This window comes from Thrips palmi, unplaced genomic scaffold, assembly GCF_012932325.1.
Source record: "Thrips palmi isolate BJ-2018 unplaced genomic scaffold, TpBJ-2018v1 HiC_scaffold_19, whole genome shotgun sequence".
Lineage (NCBI taxonomy): Eukaryota > Metazoa > Arthropoda > Insecta > Thysanoptera > Thripidae > Thrips > Thrips palmi.
In genome coordinates this window covers 10074002-10091455 of record NW_023144628.1, presented here as the reverse complement: position 1 = coordinate 10091455, position 17454 = coordinate 10074002, and the positions used below count along the sequence as shown (strand labels likewise).

At 40.4% G+C, this 17454-nt stretch overlaps 5 protein-coding genes across 10 annotated transcripts; 4 read left to right on the top strand and 1 right to left on the bottom strand.

The window, feature by feature from the left end:
* The first annotated feature begins 34 nt into the window (after positions 1-34).
* On the top strand, positions 35-6472 carry LOC117646126 (ankyrin repeat and fibronectin type-III domain-containing protein 1). 3 transcript variants are annotated; one of them, XM_034386847.1, is made up of 18 exons: positions 35-150; positions 307-385; positions 545-648; positions 792-885; positions 1090-1280; positions 1387-1500; positions 1577-1765; positions 1841-2072; positions 2172-2304; positions 2413-2526; positions 2644-2856; positions 2959-3125; positions 3212-3439; positions 3514-3769; positions 3852-4065; positions 4168-4575; positions 4662-5068; positions 5511-6472. In XM_034386847.1, exons 1-18 carry the CDS (start codon positions 48-50, stop codon positions 5847-5849), a joined length of 3585 nt encoding a protein of 1194 aa, XP_034242738.1. In that variant the 5' UTR covers positions 35-47; the 3' UTR covers positions 5850-6472. The 3 variants fall into 3 exon arrangements, with proteins under 3 accessions (XP_034242738.1, XP_034242736.1, XP_034242737.1); XM_034386845.1 differs by lacking the exons at positions 35-150; positions 307-385; positions 545-648; positions 792-885 and having other exon boundaries at positions 1131-1280; positions 4168-4557; XM_034386846.1 differs by lacking the exons at positions 35-150; positions 307-385; positions 545-648; positions 792-885; positions 4168-4575 and having other exon boundaries at positions 1131-1280.
* A 678-nt stretch (positions 6473-7150) lies between these two features.
* Positions 7151-9187, top strand: LOC117646127 (nudix hydrolase 8). 4 transcript variants are annotated; one of them, XM_034386849.1, is made up of 6 exons: positions 7151-7383; positions 7649-7794; positions 7914-8023; positions 8098-8308; positions 8392-8600; positions 8690-9187. In XM_034386849.1, exons 1-6 carry the CDS (start codon positions 7262-7264, stop codon positions 8903-8905), a joined length of 1014 nt encoding a protein of 337 aa, XP_034242740.1. In that variant the 5' UTR covers positions 7151-7261; the 3' UTR covers positions 8906-9187. The 4 variants fall into 4 exon arrangements, with proteins under 4 accessions (XP_034242740.1, XP_034242739.1, XP_034242741.1 ...); XM_034386848.1 differs by having other exon boundaries at positions 7153-7383; positions 7646-7794; XM_034386850.1 differs by having other exon boundaries at positions 7157-7383; positions 7646-7794; positions 7932-8023.
* On the bottom strand, positions 8867-14592 carry LOC117646125 (DNA topoisomerase 3-alpha). The gene is made up of 22 exons (XM_034386843.1): positions 14443-14592; positions 13973-14213; positions 13678-13887; positions 13465-13598; positions 13266-13384; positions 12822-13168; positions 12564-12744; positions 12383-12490; positions 12198-12307; positions 11919-12123; positions 11658-11838; positions 11490-11577; positions 11155-11403; positions 10919-11078; positions 10680-10779; positions 10380-10564; positions 10182-10292; positions 10023-10095; positions 9645-9911; positions 9336-9556; positions 9189-9260; positions 8867-9073 (listed from the first exon to the last, which is right to left on the bottom strand). The coding sequence occupies exons 2-22, from the start codon at positions 14168-14170 to the stop codon at positions 9039-9041; spliced, it is 3354 nt and encodes a 1117-aa protein (XP_034242734.1). The 5' UTR covers positions 14171-14213; positions 14443-14592; the 3' UTR covers positions 8867-9038.
* Positions 14593-14663: 71 nt separating this feature from the next.
* Positions 14664-16033, top strand: LOC117646131 (methyltransferase-like protein 23). The gene is made up of 3 exons (XM_034386856.1): positions 14664-14841; positions 15338-15583; positions 15657-16033. Exons 1-3 carry the CDS (start codon positions 14737-14739, stop codon positions 15996-15998), a joined length of 693 nt encoding a protein of 230 aa, XP_034242747.1. The 5' UTR covers positions 14664-14736; the 3' UTR covers positions 15999-16033.
* Positions 16034-16302: 269 nt separating this feature from the next.
* On the top strand, positions 16303-17235 carry LOC117646130 (acyl-CoA-binding domain-containing protein 6-like). The gene has a single exon (XM_034386855.1). It carries the CDS (start codon positions 16342-16344, stop codon positions 17098-17100), a length of 759 nt encoding a protein of 252 aa, XP_034242746.1. The 5' UTR covers positions 16303-16341; the 3' UTR covers positions 17101-17235.
* The last annotated feature ends 219 nt before the right edge of the window (positions 17236-17454 follow it).

Genomic DNA, 17454 nt, shown 5'->3' with positions numbered 1-17454 from the left:
GGGGTGGGGGTGACCTAGGTGGGGTGGGGGGTGGGGGTGGGACCGGGATGGAGTTCCTTGTGGACGGGTTGCACCTCACCCGTACCCACCAGAAAAAGAAAGTCCCCACCACTCTCGACAAACTCCAACACATCGATATTCACTCGCATGGTAAGTGTAGCCTTCCCTTTTCAATTGCGTCTAATTTTTGTTTGCCTCCCGGTTTTTGCTTAATTTATGTTGTAGAAGTAGTGTTCGTGAGGACAACCCAGGGAATGCCCATCGTCATCCTGTTTGTTCTAACTTACGCCCTTTTTCCCGTTGCAGCTCTGTTTGCTGCTGTGGAGCAGGGCCATGTGGAACGTGCGAGGACCATTCTCCAGTCGACGGACGTCGATATCAACAGGTATGAGCAAATGATAAAGCCCCAATTATTTTTTTAAATCGAACTTGGACTTTCCAAGTGAGATATCAAAAGCAATTTTGGTGTGAGAACCTTGCATCTTTTTTAATTTGGAGTGCAATCCACATACCTTAAAAACGTGGTTTCTTTTTCCTTTTGTAGCGTCAACAGTGATGGTTTGTCTCCGCTGGACGTCTCCGTGCTGGTGGGCAACAAGGGCATGGCCAAGATCCTAATCGCCTTCGGTGCTCAGGAGGGAAACCAATGTAAGAATACCGTTATTAACAATAAGATAAGAAACAATCATTTTTCTATGTTTTTTTTCAACTTATTCTTTTGAAAATAAACAAGTGCTTTCCCATTCGATTTCCTTCTTTTCCTGATTGTTACTTTAATCGACGTGTTGCAGTTAAATGCCCCGAGGCCCTGGAGGTGCACCTGAAGCAACTAGTGCTGGAGGCGGACCTGAGGCTGCAGGAGCTGGGCGGCCACGGCGGTCATGTGTTCTCCAACAACGCGTCGGGGCCCGGGTCGAGTGCGAGTGCCTCCTCCAACTACCTGCTGTTCAACAACCTGCACAACGCAGCCTTCGCCTCGGCCGCCAGCCACAGCCGCTCGTCGTCCATCAGCGGCCTGTCCTTGGGCCCGCTCGGCTTCGGCCCCGGCAGCGGCGGCAGCGGCGGCAGCCTCCCCGCGGCCAACGGCAGCGTGCCCGCGGCCGCGGCCGGGGCCTTCGCCGCCCCGTCCTTGTCCGTGTCCGCGGCGGACTCCACCTCGTCCTCGTCCTCGGCGGCGCCGTCCTCGTCCGCGTCGTCCTCGTCGGCCGACAAGCAGCTCTCCATCTGGGATCGGAGGGTCAAGAGTCTGAAGCGCATGCTGATGGGCTTCGAGCAAGCCAGTACGTGTAGGACCGTTTGTCGACGGACAATGTTCAATTTTTAACAATTTAAAGATGCCCGTGCAAATGACAAAATGTTCTAATTTTCCGTTTTTGTCCGTTGCAGGATGTCCTGACGAACCGTTTCTCGTGGCTGTGGATGTCACTGGCACCCACTCAGTGACCGTCAGATTTCAGGAGGCAGAAACATTGGACTCACAAATATGCACAAAATTTAAAGGTTGGTGGGCAATAATTTTCGTACCAAAATTTATTTACAAAGTTTTTAAAAAAAATCTAATATGTCTTACTTGCAGTGGAATGGAGCTGCTCGCCTGACTTCAGCATTTTGGCCGGTGAAAGACAAGTTCTGGAAATTACTCATTCAGAATGTCACATCAGTGATCTAGTGCAAGGTCAACGATACTATTTCAGAGTTTCGTGTGGCAATTTGAGAGGCTACAGTAACTCAGTGCTGTCAAGCCCTCCCTCAGTTGTTCCTTCTAGTAAGTATAACGGATTGAACATAAAAATATGGGAAATGAATTTGCAATAAATCACTGTATCCTCTGCTTATGCAGGCTGGAGAGATGTAGATGGCAAGGAAGCCAGATTTACAGGAGTAAGTCTGAAAGTTCTTGATAATTTATTCACTGATATGCGTAAAGCACGTCCAGAGTTTGCTGCAGAAATTAAAGATATTCAAGAATCGTCTAGTCCAGGGGGTGAAACACCAAATGTACAAAGACGGAAGAAAACTACCATAAAACAACTTTTTACAGCTGCATCAAAATTCCAAAAAAACTTACGAAGGTAAATTCATCTCAACAAATACATAAAATATAATTTTTGTACTCATTTTACTTTTAGACATGTCTTTTACTATTTTCCTTCATTTTTTGTCTTTTTCAGGGGAGTTTACCTCTCATGTATATTGTACCATGAAGACAAAGTGCTTGTGACAAATGAAGACTTTTTACCTGTTATTGAGGTTGATGAAACATATCCAAGTTGCATATATAATGATTTTCACTGGCTCATGAAGGTACTGAATTAACTTCTCTTGTAACTTTATCTTCTTATTACTTTCATACTGTAAATATATAATTAAAATTTTTTGTCTCTCAAATATTTTTGCTGTTAATTGTTACAGGTAGCTTGTACTTGGGATGATGTTAAGTCATTACGTCAGGATATGGAAAAATCTTTAAACTCATCATCCATTCATTTTCGTATGAAATTGCTTCAAGCTGCAGCTCAAATGCAGGTATGATTATTTTTTTTTCCATCAATGCCAATCTGTTTTCTTCAATGAGCTTTTAATGAATTCTCTCTTGCTAAGCAACAATTTTCAAAGTATAATTCATGTAATTTTATTTTTCAGACTGCTCTATGTATTCAAGACCTTGGTCAACTCTATCATAAGCCACTTCGAGATTCACAAGGAACTTTAGTCATATCTATGATAAATTATGTTCGTTCTCCCAAATCTGTGTCAGTGCTGAATTCCCGGTGGTTACCCATTGGGAAAGTAGTAAAGAAAGCCTCAAACCATGATGACCCAAATGTTGGTGAAATTCTTATGGCATCTATTCAGGTAAAATAAATGTCTTAATTGTACTTGTTTTCAAATCGCTTGTGTAGTGTTAGTTGTTTGTTTTAAGTGATAATTAAAAATTTTCACATCCATTCCTTTTAGGAACAAATCATGTATCATCAAGTTAGCAGCATAAGATTATCCCGAGGGTTGTACCTGGGGTTCCTAAAAATGCACAGCTCAGTAGATCTCATTCAAGTTGTAGTGCCATCCAAAACACCAAACGTTTTACCCCATTGCAAAATTCGGGACAACCCTCATGTTTCTGCGTAAGTAATTAATACATTGTTGTTTTTTAACCACATAATAGAGGATTTACATTCAATTGAAAAATACATATTTCTTTTGTTTTTAGGGAGGAATGGGGAGGTTTGAAATGTCTTAAAGGAAAACTGAGTGTGGCTGTAGCATCTAAGTCAGAAAAGAATAACTTAGAAGAAAACCAATCTTCAAGTATGGAAGAACTTGCTTCTAGTGCTTTCCAATCGGAGCAACAAAGAGTGTTCGTGGATTTGGTGGCTTCAACAGCTAGACGGCTTTTTTCATACATGGAAATCAGTCCTGAGGAGTCTCATATGCACAGGTAAGGTAATGTTTCTAGTCTTTTTGCACGCATTGATTATTTTCCTTTAAGTTTTATAATGTCATGTGTTGCAGATTATATGATGTGGAAGTTGTTGATCTGACACCAGAAGTGTCCTTCCTGGTGGCCGTTCCCCCTGCAGAGAGTGCATGTGCAGTGCCTGGTCAGAGAGATATGCTGCTGCAGCGTGGAGATCTTCTTTCCCTTCCACTGCAAGTTTTTGAAATGGTCCATTTGGCTTCATACCAACACAACATCATTTGCCGCTACTCACGGCTTTCATGCATCCTGGAGTTAGACATGCTCTTAGCACAACACAGCCTAAGAGAGGTATGAAAAATTAAAATGGTATTAGTCTTTTCTTCAATAAATCATGAGCATGACATTTTTTTATTTATTTTTTTCCTTGTAGGCATTCTCAACTGCAGAGGTGTCCCAGGCCAAAGAACGCTTATGGAAGCTTCAAGAAATTGATTCCCAGTTGAATGCTGTTAAGAAAGGCATCAGGTGGCTTATGGACTTGGTAACTTTTACAAGAGATCGTGGTTGCCAACCGGTCAGTGGATCTCCTGGTATACCCATGAGGACCTTGTTGGCAATTGGAGCTCCAAGTAAAGGAAAAGATGGTAAATTTTAGCTTTTTATTCTAATTTATGTTAGGTAATCGTTAGAATACTTCAATACTTTTTTTTCTTATTGCATGTTTAATAAAGCAGAATTTTTTACAGGTGGCTCTTTAGGTGTGAAACGTAGTCTCCTACAGATACCGCCACGCGATCAAAAGCTTGTAAAGTCAAGTGCAAGTCGTGGAAGTTGGCCTGGTCCTGGTGTCAGTGGAGCACCCTGCTTACTTGCTACAGAATTCAGCAAGAGCGAGCAACAATTGAATACTAGTAGAAACACTGCTTCTACCACTACCATTGCCTCCCCTAGCATTGCTGTAGCGACTCTTTCCCTGTCTCCCCCACCTCCCCCTCTCCCTCATCCTCGCTCCCCCAGATCGACTCCTATTCTTAGTGGCTCTCCGAGGAAAGGAAGCGCTGGTAGTGTAGGCTCTGTCGGTGTTAATGCAGCCAGTCCAAGTTATAGTAATTCAAGCGTTTGCTCGACGAACCTAGGTGGGAATAACTCTCCAAGTAGGTGTTGTTTGTTTCGTTACCTGTAGTAATTTTCCCTCTTTTCCCTCCTTATTAACTGTGTGTTTTCAATTGTGTGTTTTCAGGCTCAATGAAAGGCCTTCCAAACTCCCGCAGTGAAGACACCTTGCTGTTATCCTCATCCCAACGAGCTCATTCTTTGGGCCACCAACGTAGTCGGTCTTCAGTTCTCACAGCCAGTGTCTCAGCCACAACATCTCCTTTGCTGTCTGTCCGGTCCTCCGTAGTTGGTGGTCAGGCAGTGCCAGTCGGCAGTGCCATGAGTGTGAGTGGGCTCAGCACTGGGAGTGGTGTCAGTGCCATATCCGGCAATATGACTGCCACTAGTGAGAGCCAACACTCCCTGTCTTCAGAAGATTCTGCAGTTGTCAATCTAGGCAACAACATGAATAAGAACCCGCCAGAGGAAGAGGATGATGAGGGAGGTGCTGGATCAGTCGTAGTGCCCATTCCATCTTCTGGAATTCTTCAGGTGATTATTTCTTTTTCTTCCCTTTTTAAAAGAGAGAACTTTTGTAAACTTGCTGGGAGCAGAATTTTCTTCAACTACATAGCAAGCCTAGTGAATCAAATGTTCTTAACAATTCAAAAATAATGGAGGGTGCACTAGTATTTTATACCTAGCTAGGTTTTAATGGTTTGTTGGCTTTTTGTTTCAAGCCGTCCACTTGAAGAGTTAGGAAGTGGTAAGTCTGGAAAAATAAGATTTCAACCATGCTCATTCTGCTTTCTAAAGACCATCATGATTTTATAGTTTTGTCAAGAAGAGATTTTGCGTGTTTTTACTGCCTTGTTCCTCACCTTTTCACCACAGTTTCCAACATTATGTAGGCAGTGATTTATCTTTTTTAGACTTGCAGCTTGTTAAACTATCTCAGGCAATGATCATTTATAAACATGTTGAAATGTTGCAGGTATATGCTGCATACAAAACTGGACTGGCCTCTGGCACAAGCCTGAAGGTTCACGTGACTCCCCAAACATCAGCTCGAGAAGTAGTGGACTTAGTTGTAAAACAGCTGAATTTAGCTGCTGTCTTAAAAGGGAAAGGAGGACCCATCTATTCAGAAGATCGACTGGACAATTTTTGTCTTGTAGCTGTGATTGGTGCTCGAGAGCGCTGTCTTCGTGATGACTTTAAACCCTTACAGTTGCAAAACCCTTGGAGGAAAGGAAGACTCTATGTAAGGCAAAAACATGATGTACTGGCTGCACTAGATCAATGTGCACGAAGACCTACTGCGTTTTTGTAGAGTTAAAAAATTTGTGATTTTATTTCATAGAAGATTAAAAATGTATTTAATATTTGAAGCAGATGTTTCCTTGTCAGTTCTCAAATTCTATTTCAATTTCTGCTGTGGTTTCAAGATCTTGACCGCTGCAAAGTAGGTGTTTTTTGTTTCTTTTCTCCCTCTCTTTTTCGTGCTTCTAGTGTGAACTTACATAAAAACTGTTAGGAAAGCTTTCCCGTCTTCATGGTTCTTTGTCTACCCATATTATAAAGCATATTGGTGTGCTGGTCAATTCCTTTCTTATAAGCAGCTTGATAGTTGAAATAGGTTGTGAAATAAATGTTTTCAGGGCCTTCAGATCAATTTGTTCAAATCAACACAAACTTCTTGGTACCAGCTAATTTAAGCTTTAAAGTTAATTTATGTTCAATTAAAACCAAAAGAATCATTAAACTGAGTAGAAGTTTATCTGAGGGACAAAAGGAATGCATTGTTGAAGAAGAAGAGTGAAATTATGAATCTGTGATATGTATATTTAATGTTAGTGGATATCTTAAAACATATGAAATATTATTGTACACAAAATGGCCAAATGATTTAATGATGTAAACCAAATAAAGAAGAAAAGTCTTCTTTCAAAATGAGACTTGACTGATTTACCTTCCTATTTATACTGAGATGTCTGAACACACCTGGGAGAGTTGATGGGCAACTGAGAGTGATTGGGCGAGAGAAGCATCACTTTTTTTACCCCTGACTACACAGCACAGCTATCGCACAAATTGTTGAGGGTTCTGTTCTACCATGGGGAAAGGGGCGGATCTACTCGCTATACATACTAGGGTTCGTTTCGCACGTCTTCCCTGCGACGTGCCAAAAGGGTGATCTACCTTCCCGGCGCGGTGAAACACAGGCGACAAATAAAATGATTTTCCCTGCCGTGACGAGTGGACAATGGGCTGCCTACATCACCGGCGCATGCTGAAATGCTACCCGTTTCTGGCCAGAAAAAGACTGTTTGGGGCCGCAAAGGTCCTCGAAACAGTGTCAGGAGTCATTAGAGAGTGCTCCATAACAACATACTCCAATTTGGGCCATTTTAAATTTTTGGACCAAAAAGTTAAATAACACTGATGGATAAATGGGGCAACGGGGTCGATAGCGGGGAAGTCCACAGTCCACCAACTCACGTTCAAGGCTTACAACGGGTACCTGAGACGCAACCAGGACACAACCGCACTTTAATTTTTCAAAGCCTAGCGCCAATATGCGCTTAGGAGTATGAGAAATCTGCGCGTACGGACTTTAAGCTATTTAAGCTACTCTATCAGCTGATAGGACAATGAACACAAGTGACGTCGTTACGCTCGTCAAGTGACGCCGTCGCTGATGTTTTCTGTTTTTTGAGAAGCTGCTGCGTTTTATTGCCTCACATGATCGCTAGAGGCCTTTTACGTCCAACCCTCGTCTGTTCCAAGTCTATAAGATGGAAAGTCAAGGACAAGCTTAGGTTTGACTTCTGTGATCAACTAGATTCAAGACCTAGTGGATTGTGGTAGGACATAAATTAATGTTTCTATTTTTATCTGTGTTTTTTTTTTTTTTTGAATAAGACTTTCTTTTAATGTTGTTGTTTTAGTGCCTTGTCATTCAAAATATTTCACTGCACAGATGTAGGAAATGTATCGTCATTAGAGATTCTTTTCAAAATTGTAAACAAATTATTTGTTTAATCATCATAGGTTAGACGAAATTGTAGAAGAATAAATCGTCAGCCAAATAAACATTTTTTTTATAGATTATTGACACTGTTCCAGCAGTCGGAATAGAAGCTTCTCATTTTCAACATTCCGTACAATGTGTTCACAAACATTGTTTGTGGGGACAAAGGACAGGTTTCAAGGAATTACGGTTGATTCTACAAAAGAGCCTTGTGAAATATTGGCTTTCCCGGACATTTTAAAAGGTAAATTTTTTATCAATTGTTTGTTTTTTCTATCAACATTTTAAATGTTAGCAATGTTTATCAAAAGGGTAGCTCAGGTCACCAAGAAACTTTGATAACCACAAAAACTACTTCATCAGTTTTCTTTTTTAATGTAGGATCCCTAAACAAATGGAGGGAAGACAAAGTAAGAGGGGTCTGGTTTAAAGTGGCATTGGCAGATTCTGGTTGGGTTCCTCACCTGGCTCAGGTATTAAAAATCACTACCCTTTGATTCAATATTAAAAAATTTAAATGCAAGATAGTGCCTTACTTTGTGAACAGAATGGATTCCGATATCATCATGCTCAAGCTTCATATGTCATGATGGTTGCCTGGTTGCCAGAAAATGAAGTTTGTAACATTCCACAATATGCGAGTACTATGGTGGGTGTTGGTGCTATTGTAATGAATGACAAGAGACAAATATTGGTAGTCAGTGAAAAGTACCGCCTTTTCCCACATTGGAAACTTCCTGGAGGATATGTAGAGCCAGGTAAAACTATCTAAAAATAGAGTTGCCAGACTGACTGTCCTAAACATTTTTAAAATTCTTACTCTTGAAATTTTGATTTGAAGGAGAAGAAATAGTTAATGCGGCTGAAAGGGAAGTTCTAGAGGAAACGAGTGTCCGTGCAAAGTTCAAGCAAATGATTTGTTTCCGGCATGTTCACAATTTTACATTTGGCTGTTCCGATATGTACTTCATTGTGGCCTTGACGCCTGAACCAGGTCAAGAAGTGCTCAAGAAATGTGACAGGGAGATTGATGCTGTTGAATGGATGAATGTGAGTATCCATAGAAAGGGTAACAATGACCTATTACTTAGTTTCATAAATTTAATATATTTTTTATTTTGTTTCATTTTTGCCTCAAGGTTGAAGAATATTTGAATCACCCAAATGTGCACTCTACCAACCGCTTTTTTGTTAGCAAGTTCTTAGAGTATGAAGCCAGTGGTATTTCATTGACCTATCATGAAGATACTCATCAAATACTCAAAAAGTCATATCTTGTGTACAGTCTCGATTTAGGCCAGCATAAAAAGATGGACTCTCCAAATGACACTATATCTCAAAGTAATAAACAGTAACACTTAAAAAATTACAAAAGAAAAGATTCAAATTTAAAAGCCTCTGTATCAACAAACTGATTTGATCCAAATCATAGTGTGAGAAGAGTTGATTGAATCAAGATAAGAAAATGTTAATCAATGCTGGGTAAGTTCATTGCATATTTGGGCATTTGGGCTTAAAATGACCTGGAAAAGGAAGGTAATTGTGATTTTAAACCGCTCAAGTGCTTTGGGAAAGTGCCAAATGTTTGTATAGCCCTCATTCTTCATGTGGTAAAATAAAATTGTCAAATACACTTACCTTCTTGTCCACAGTTACCACATTTCCTCTTACTGCCTTTAGAGCTATTACTCGAGGTGCCACCCCTACTTCCTGTGGATACAATGTCTTTTTCAGAGTAAGCTACACAAATGTACAAGATCTGGATTTGGTTCCTTTGGTGCATACCGCCTGCTCCTCTCCAGCTTGAGCTGCTGCCTCTTGCTCTTCCTCGACCTGATCCCCTGCCTCTACCGCTTCCGCCACCGCCACCTACGCCGCCTTCTCTTCCTCCTGTTGTTTGACCAGCTTCGTCAGCCCAGACAAAGAAGTTGCACTTGGAGCTCATTGGTTTAGAGCAAGCGTAGAACACACGACCTTTGTTAGGGCCATCTTTCTGAACAGTGAGGCTGCAACAGCAAGTAACACAAATGAATAAGTTGGTAAAATAAACAAAGAAAAATAGGTAGCATGTTCTAAGAACAACAAAGCCAATACCTTCTAACTGGATCACCACAGTTGCATGTTAATCCACTGCCCCCATCGCCACCTTGACCACGGTCATTAAAATTATTATTGGCTTGTCTGAGAGACCCGCCACCGCCGCCGCCACCGCCGCCGCCGCCACCGCCGCCGCCACCGCCGCCGCCGCCAGAGGCACCTTCCTCATCAGCCCATTGGAAAAATTTGCACTGAGTTTCCCTTGGTTTTGGGCAAGCGTAGAAACCACGACCTTTGTTAGGGCCATCTTTCAGAACAGTGAGGCTGCAACAGCAAATGATACAAAGAGGTAAACTTTTTGATAAAATATACAAAGAAGAAATGGTAGGATTTGCCGAAAGCAACAATGGCACAGTGCTACATATCAGCAGATACCTTTTAGCTGGTTCACCACAGTCGCATGTCACTCCACTGCCACTGCTATTATCATTATTAACATGACTGAAATCTGAAAAAGATTAGTGATCATAATTAAATTCAGTATGCTTTTTTGGGCTAACATTTAAGCAACAGTTCTGAATTCATACTACTAACTAGATAAGGTGGTTTGATGGAAATTTCTGCCCCCTTGAGGTGCTGCTTGGCCTTCATCCGCCCACATAAAAAAATTACAGCTATCACTAGCACACCTGTAAAAAGGACGACCTGCGCAAAGCGTCATTCACCTAGTTAATTAAGTGAACATCAATCCAAATTAATATGAATCAAACAAATTATAGTTATATAATGGACCTTGATTAGCTCCTTCTTTCCGGACAGTCCGCTGAACAGCTTCCACATTGCACGGGCACACAATGGCATTATCACCAACATTTGTGTTCTGCCTTCTTGGGACAAGCCCACCATTGGAGTTGCCTGAACCTGCACCTCTGGCTCCAATTGTGCTTTCATTGCCTCTTGAGGAATTTCCTACCCCCCTGGAATAAAAGCATAAGTTATGAAGATGAATTGTGGGAGCCTATCCAATTTAAACAATTATTTGCAACAGCATTGTGATAATTGTTATCAATGCTTCCATTTCTAATTGCTGACCTCCTGATACCAGAAGAGGCATTCCCCAAACTCCCAAATCCACTGTCTTGAGTGTTGGCATTTTGAGTGTTTCTAGCTGGATTCCCATTTCTTTGAACATCTAAAGAATAAGATAAAAAAATTTATGTGATTAAAAGACTATTACACTTCAAGTAAAGCAAACTTCAGAGAAATAAAATAACCTAGTTTATCTGAGTCTTATCTTTGATGAGGAAGACAGTTCAAAACGCATTACAAACCTGCATTCCTTGGGGCTAACTCTTTCAGTGAACGTATTCCAAGAAGTTCTACCAAGTTTACTTCACACCCTCCCACACAACCAACATAATTGTCAGGATAGTGCGGAGCAAACATTCTAGATTTGAATCTAAAACAGATTTTCTGAGGTCTTGTAGTACACTGTGGAAAAAGAGGAAAATTAAAACAAAATCAGTTTTAGATAATATTATTTCCATTATTACGACCAGTAACTTACATTTTCACAAACTTCATCTGAAACATCCGCCTGCTCTACAGATGCAGGGAACCAAATTGTTGCACGGCAAGCTGGATAGCCCATGCAAGATAAATAAAAGCCACCATCTCTTTTAGTCTTGATCACCATGTCTTGTCCACATGATGGGCAAGAACAAACCTTTCTAAACTCACGTCTTACAGCATTTTCAATAACAGGCTGCCCTTGTTCCTCTAAATGCACAGCTAAAGCTGCATCAATTTTAGCAGCCTGTGAATTCAATTAAACCATGCACTAGTACAAACAAAGTATAGTGAAATACGTAAATAATAACAAAATGTTAGTGGGTTTCACACCTGTTCCATGGCTTGCTCAAATACTCTCTTGTAGTTTTGAATTTGCTCTGCTAGAACCTCCTGCGGATTACGGGTACCATCCACAATCCTAAGTGGCATTGCAGATTGAATATTAGTGATTTTACACTTTATTGCCACACTCTGTCTGTATCAACAACCTGAACATACCTCTGAAGATCTGCTTCCAGCTCTGCACGTAGATTTGGTTTGGACATAGCAAAGCCCATGCTATCATACCCATCAACAAGTCCTAAACCTAATTTTCCTGGCAAAAAGTATATTTGTTCTAGACCAACATAGTCACGGTTCTTGATTGTTTCAATGTGGTCTGCATGTGTTGCATCAGTGCCTAGACAAAGGAAGATAAATTGTATAGTGTAATTGAAACAGTGGAACACTAAAATAATCAGAACATCAATAAGCACCCACCTATCCCATGCTTTTCCATAAGAGCAATCAAGTCGGCTTCAGTCAAAAGATTAGGAGGACCTGTCTCACTAGCTCCCATTTCAATCTTCGTAGGCTGGAATCTTTGACCTTCTTCGTAAGGATGGATTTCTTTCGCTTTCCAATTTTCATATGGATACACATCCAGGTAATTACGAGCAATTATTCTTAAACCACTGGCTACAAACTGAATGAAAAAGAGGTAAACAAGATGAATGCGGAGTCAAAAGCATTTTCTCTTCCTTGGACTTCTTTTATTACCTTCTCACCATTGACATCAATGTCTACAATAGTCTCATGGCCTTGCGCATCTTTTGAACAACATGCTAAAAAATGGCGCACTACAAATTCATAAACTTTCCTGTCATTTCCTAAAACAGACAAGATATGTATTTCATTCAATATGCAAAGCACTCTTTCTAAGAATGTTCCTAGCATTTATTTACCTTGCAAGTTGTCGGCATATTTTGTGGGATGAATGGGGGGATGGGCCTCATCAGATTTCTTTCCTTGGCGAGGATTCGGGCCATCCTGAAGGAGGTTCTGGGCAAATGCTGCAATTTTGGGATACAATAAGGACAATTGTTAAAATGTTCAGATGAGGATTGAAACCTGGGATGATTTTACCTCCCCACTGGTTGTCACGAGTTTGCTGTTCAACTATGTTGGGTAGGTTCATAGTCTTAGGGAAAATATTAGTTTCTGTGCGAGGATAACTTATATATCCCTGCATATACAAACGCTCAGCTATTGTCATAGTTTCCTTGGCATTAATTTTCAACTTTTTAGATCCTAATTTTTCCAATTCCTGGAAAATAAATGGTTTTTAGTTTGTTACAAATGAAACATGCCAAATGCCAGAATCAATCTACAAGAGAAACCTACAATAGTGTCTAGTGGAAGAGGTCTCCATTTGCTTTTAGGTTTGCTCACAACTTTCTCAACAATGGCTCCATTGTGCTCTTGAACCTTATCAAACAAAACTTGGCAAGCAAGTTCTTCAAATAGTCTCACTCTTTTCCAAGAAAAATTAACAGTTAATTCGTCTACAGTGTGGCTAAGAACAATCTTCCAGAAACGTTCAGGAATGAAATTTTCTATAGCTTTAAAGCGTTCCACAACAAAACCAAGAGTTGGAAACTGACAGGATCCGTAACTAATCAATTTGTCTTGAAGAGTTGTTGGGAATACCTGTCGCAGGCGGATGGTTTGAAACCTTGTAAAGGCAGCTCCTGCAAAAATGTGTTTCAAAAAGTTAAAAAAAACTGAACAATGCATATGCAACAGAGGCTAAAAAATTAAGTTGGTGGCAGTAATTCAGCGATTCACCTATTCTCAAATCTAACTCTTGTCTTACACAGACAGCCTCATTTAAAAGTCTGTTAGGAGCTTCTAAGTTGTTAATAGCCCTCTGGACAGAAGGAAGGGTTATTTCAGAAAATCTGGCTCTGAAATTGCAAGTAAATAATTAGACAATATGAATTGCGACAGGACAGGATAGTACAAAATTTATGATGATTGGTCTTACCTAAACACTTGGATATTGGGTTTAATGGCTTGACACGTTTCAATTATTTCAAATCCAATGCGCTCTCCTTCTCTATCACAATCAGTCCATATAATAAGCATTTGACAGCTGCGTACTTCTCTTTCAAGAGTTCGCTGTACACAAACAAATCTTAGAGTACTACCAGAAACACCAGCAAAAGAGCCCAAAACAAATTTCCTGAATAATGTTTACCTTGATGTTTTCATAATTTTCTATACATTTTGTGAAAACAGGGGCATCGAACAATGCAACAGGACTGCAGCCTTGCCATTGCCTGTACTGACCAGCAAAATCAAGTCCCAGTAAGTGCCCAGATACAGATGTCATAATCATTTCAGCATTTTGTCCTCGAACATTATAATTGAACTCATAAATTTTGTTAAATTTGCTCAAGCCATCTCGCTGGAATAAATAATCACATGCAATACACAATAACAGGGACAAAACCTCAAACAAGTGGTAATAACAGCAATTTTCGTCAATTCACCCTAGTGCATGTTCCTCTACTCAGCTGTTGGGCTATGTTTTTGGCCGCATCATTTTTCTCTGCGACATTGAGTATTTTCATGGTAGCAGGTGGATCACTGCAGTTTTGGTGAGCTTTGGAAAACCAGCTGCACTGGACATGCAGACTCCGCAGAAAATCTTTCCGTGACTTCAAAATCAATGTTACCCATAAAGTCATAGGTAGAGATGGTTATGATCTTGACTCCCCGACGCTGGTAACGCTAAAAGAGAGACAAAGAAAACAAAGACAATTAATGGGGAAAGTGATGAGGAAAGTGAATGAGAACAAAACGACGGTTTAGTCAATTAATAAAGTGTATTATGTTTTTGAAACAGTGGTGTGGAAGGTGTAGGGTGAAGTGTTTTGACAACACTTGTCTTGCGAGGAGTCACGCCGAACTAAAAGCGATACGTCTTGAGCTGACTGACACAAAGCCAAAAGTAATTTACCGTCACAAATCGATGACACCAATTTGTCTTTGAGCAAATTTGTGTTACATCCACACCACGAGTATTTACTTCGCCTATTTTGCTTTCGCCGCTTTGTTTGCTTTAAGAGCGCACAGCGCAATTTTTCATGCAACGGTGGAGATAGGAAAAGCGCGCCAAACTTAAAACTAGATTAATATTCACATTCAAGAAACAAGACACAAGCGACGGGCGGCGTAAGTTCGTTTGTCTTGTTTTGAGGTTGGAGCGGTCTGTCTGCTTCTGCCTCATACGGATGTAATCTATGAGTCCCAAATGTCCGATGTAGTTTCCGAACAAGTGAAGAAGTTTATTTTTCAGTCTAGTGCTGACAAATCTGAAAACGGTCAAGTGGAGACATTAGAAATTCTGATTCCTGAGGTACCCCTCGTTCCGAACCCATCTCTCGGCTCATTGTTTTGATTCATTCTTTCCCAAGCAATTCTTCCCCATTTCTTATTCCTAATTTTATGTCTTCCTGTCACAGTTTCATGTGCCCTCGTGGTCGTATTTAAATGTAGTTTAAATACGTAGTTCCTACTCTAATGTGATATCATAACCTCTGCTGTGGCAGTAACTTCACGTTCAGATGTCAGTTGTAAAATAAAATTATGGTCACTTTCAGTTGCTAGTTGCCAACATCTTAGTTTTGCTTAGAATTCGTTTCCTTTCAATGCCTTTAATTTTTGAAGCACATCCATTCTCATGAATAAGTTTTAAGTATCACTTGATGTCCTTTCAATTTGAAGTGATACGAATGTGTACAAATTGACATTGATGTGGTCTTGAATGTCACCAGTGCTTGCCTGCTCATTGTACTGATTTTCTTTCCAAATTATAATTTAATGAAAATAGTAAACAATCATTTCTGTTGCAGCAACTTCAAGCGAGTTACAGTTTCTACACATGGCCATCAGCTCCTATCCTTGCATGGTTTCTGTGGGAGCGTCGTAAGCAACTACCGGGCAAACACGTTGTTGAGTTGGGTGCTGGAACAGCTCTTCCTGGGATATTGGCTGCTAAATGTGGAGCAGCAGTTACTCTAACTGAAAGTGCCTGTTTGCCCAAGAGTTTACAGCATGTTCGCCATAGTTGTGAAGTGAATGGTCTCTTGCCAAACCAAGTATGTATTCAATGTTTTGGCTTTGTTGTCAAATGCTAGAGATTAGTTTCTGAAATTTACTCCTTGTTCTCAGGTGCGTGTACTTGGACTTACATGGGGTCTGTTCCTCAGCAACATTTTTACTCTTGGTCCAATTGATCTTATTCTTGGTTCTGATTGTTTTTATGAACCTTCTATATTTGAAGACATAATTGTCACTGTTGCGTTTCTTCTTGAAAAAAATCCAGAAGCTCGCTTTTTGTGTGTGTATCAAGAAAGAAGCTCTGATTGGTCAATTGAACATCATCTCAACAAATGGCAGCTCCGTTGTGAGCAAATTCCTATTGATAACCTTGGAGCGGACAGTGGAGTTGACATTCATGAACTGATGCAGGACCATACCATTCATCTACTGGAGATAACTAGAGTGCAATAATGGATCATCAGCCCATGAACTCTAAACTCAATCAATCTACCTCATTGAATTGTTCATTTTTCAATTGTACAAACTCTGCTTTATCTTCTATGGTCCGTAATCATTTTGGATTTAGGGTAGTGATAAGGGTTGAATGTAGTTTGAAATGTTTAACTTGTCATGAAAGTTAACAAATTTATTCATTTAGGTGAAATTATTTTTGTTGTCTTTTAGATTGTTACTTAAGTGTTAGTTAAAGCTCTGGCTAAGCAGATATTTTTCTTCAGTAGCCAGTTGCTCTTCTGTGTATTTTGTTTCTGTACATTTTTCTGTCTCCTTTTATATTAAAGTGTAAGTATTTTGTATGATAAATATGGCAGAGGCAACTCTCCTTCAGTCAGAGTTAGCAGAGGAGTTCCGGCTTGCTGCCGAACATGTAAAAAGTACTTTGGTCAGTCGGCTTGAACCTTCACAGCTCCTTGAATTGTATGCCCTTTATAAGCAAGCTACTCAAGGACGATGCCCCCCTGATAAACCGAGGTGGTACCAAATGCAAGAAAAGCAAAAGTGGGAAGCATGGAATCGGCTGGGAGACATGGAGCAAAGTGATGCCATGTCTGGCTATGTGCAGTTGGTGTCTGAACTTGATCCAGGTTGGACTGCTGAGCCAACCCAGGACCGACCTAGTGAAGGTTGGGTTACTGTCAGCTGTTTGAGTAACACTGATGAATTTATCCATGATTCGGATAAGACTGTATTTGATTGGGTTAAAGAGGGAGAAATACAGCGAGTCCGCAATGCTGTGCTTAAAGAGGGTATTGATGTTAATGCTGTCGATGCTGAAGGGATGGGACTGATCCATTGGGCATCAGATAGGGATAATGTTGACATGCTGATTATGCTAGTGTCCGAGTTAAATGCTGATGTCAATTTGCAAGATCAAGAAGGTCAAACTGCCCTCCACTATGCTGCTTCATGTGGTCATGTTGCGGTAATTAGGTTCCTGGTTGAACAAGGTGCTGACCAAACAATTGCTGATGTATATGGTATGTTACCTGCTCATGTTGCCTCGGGTGAAGAGATGTGCCATTTATTTAACCCTGTCAAATCATCCAGTCAGTAATGATTCTTTCATTGCATTCTCTTGTGGCGCAATATCATTGTCCCTTTGTTAAAAGTTGAGAGTTGTTTTGTACCATGATTAGAGCTTGTTGTGAAGGCTGTGTGTCAATGCAAAATATATCTAATTTTTATTGAACTTTTCTCCACTTTAAAAAAAAAATTCCCACCTATTTGAAGATATTTGTTTGTTTGTTGTTGTTGTTTTTTTACCTTAATGTGACCTTGAGTCGAAAATTCTTAATTTTCCACACAAATTAATGCTAACCCAGTTGGCTGAGCCTAACTTCAAATTGAAATGAGACCTGTACTTGTTTTGAACTGCCAAGACAAGGAGCCACAGCTGTATGGGGTAAGA

Coding starts and splice junctions, on each gene's coding strand:
- LOC117646125 (XM_034386843.1), bottom strand. CDS start 14,170: ATGACTTTATGGGTAACATTGATTTTGAAGTCACGGAAAGATTTTCTG. Junction 10,565..10,679: donor GCCTCTTCTGGTATCAGGAG/GTCAGCAATTAG, acceptor CTTTTATTCCAG/GGGGGTAGGAAATTCCTCAA. Junction 9,074..9,188: donor TGGTAACTGTGGACAAGAAG/GTAAGTGTATTT, acceptor TTCCTTTTCCAG/GTCATTTTAAGCCCAAATGC.
- LOC117646131 (XM_034386856.1), top strand. CDS start 14,737: ATGTCCGATGTAGTTTCCGAACAAGTGAAGAAGTTTATTTTTCAGTCT. Junction 14,842..15,337: donor TAGAAATTCTGATTCCTGAG/GTACCCCTCGTT, acceptor TTTCTGTTGCAG/CAACTTCAAGCGAGTTACAG. Junction 15,584..15,656: donor ATGGTCTCTTGCCAAACCAA/GTATGTATTCAA, acceptor CCTTGTTCTCAG/GTGCGTGTACTTGGACTTAC.
- LOC117646127 (XM_034386848.1), top strand. CDS start 7,262: ATGATCGCTAGAGGCCTTTTACGTCCAACCCTCGTCTGTTCCAAGTCT. Junction 8,024..8,097: donor GGGTTCCTCACCTGGCTCAG/GTATTAAAAATC, acceptor CTTTGTGAACAG/AATGGATTCCGATATCATCA. Junction 8,601..8,689: donor ATGCTGTTGAATGGATGAAT/GTGAGTATCCAT, acceptor TTTTGCCTCAAG/GTTGAAGAATATTTGAATCA.
- LOC117646126 (XM_034386847.1), top strand. CDS start 48: ATGGAGTTCCTTGTGGACGGGTTGCACCTCACCCGTACCCACCAGAAA. Junction 886..1,089: donor GGCGGCCACGGCGGTCATGT/GTTCTCCAACAA, acceptor GGCCAACGGCAG/CGTGCCCGCGGCCGCGGCCG. Junction 2,305..2,412: donor ATTTTCACTGGCTCATGAAG/GTACTGAATTAA, acceptor TAATTGTTACAG/GTAGCTTGTACTTGGGATGA.
- LOC117646130 (XM_034386855.1), top strand. CDS start 16,342: ATGATAAATATGGCAGAGGCAACTCTCCTTCAGTCAGAGTTAGCAGAG.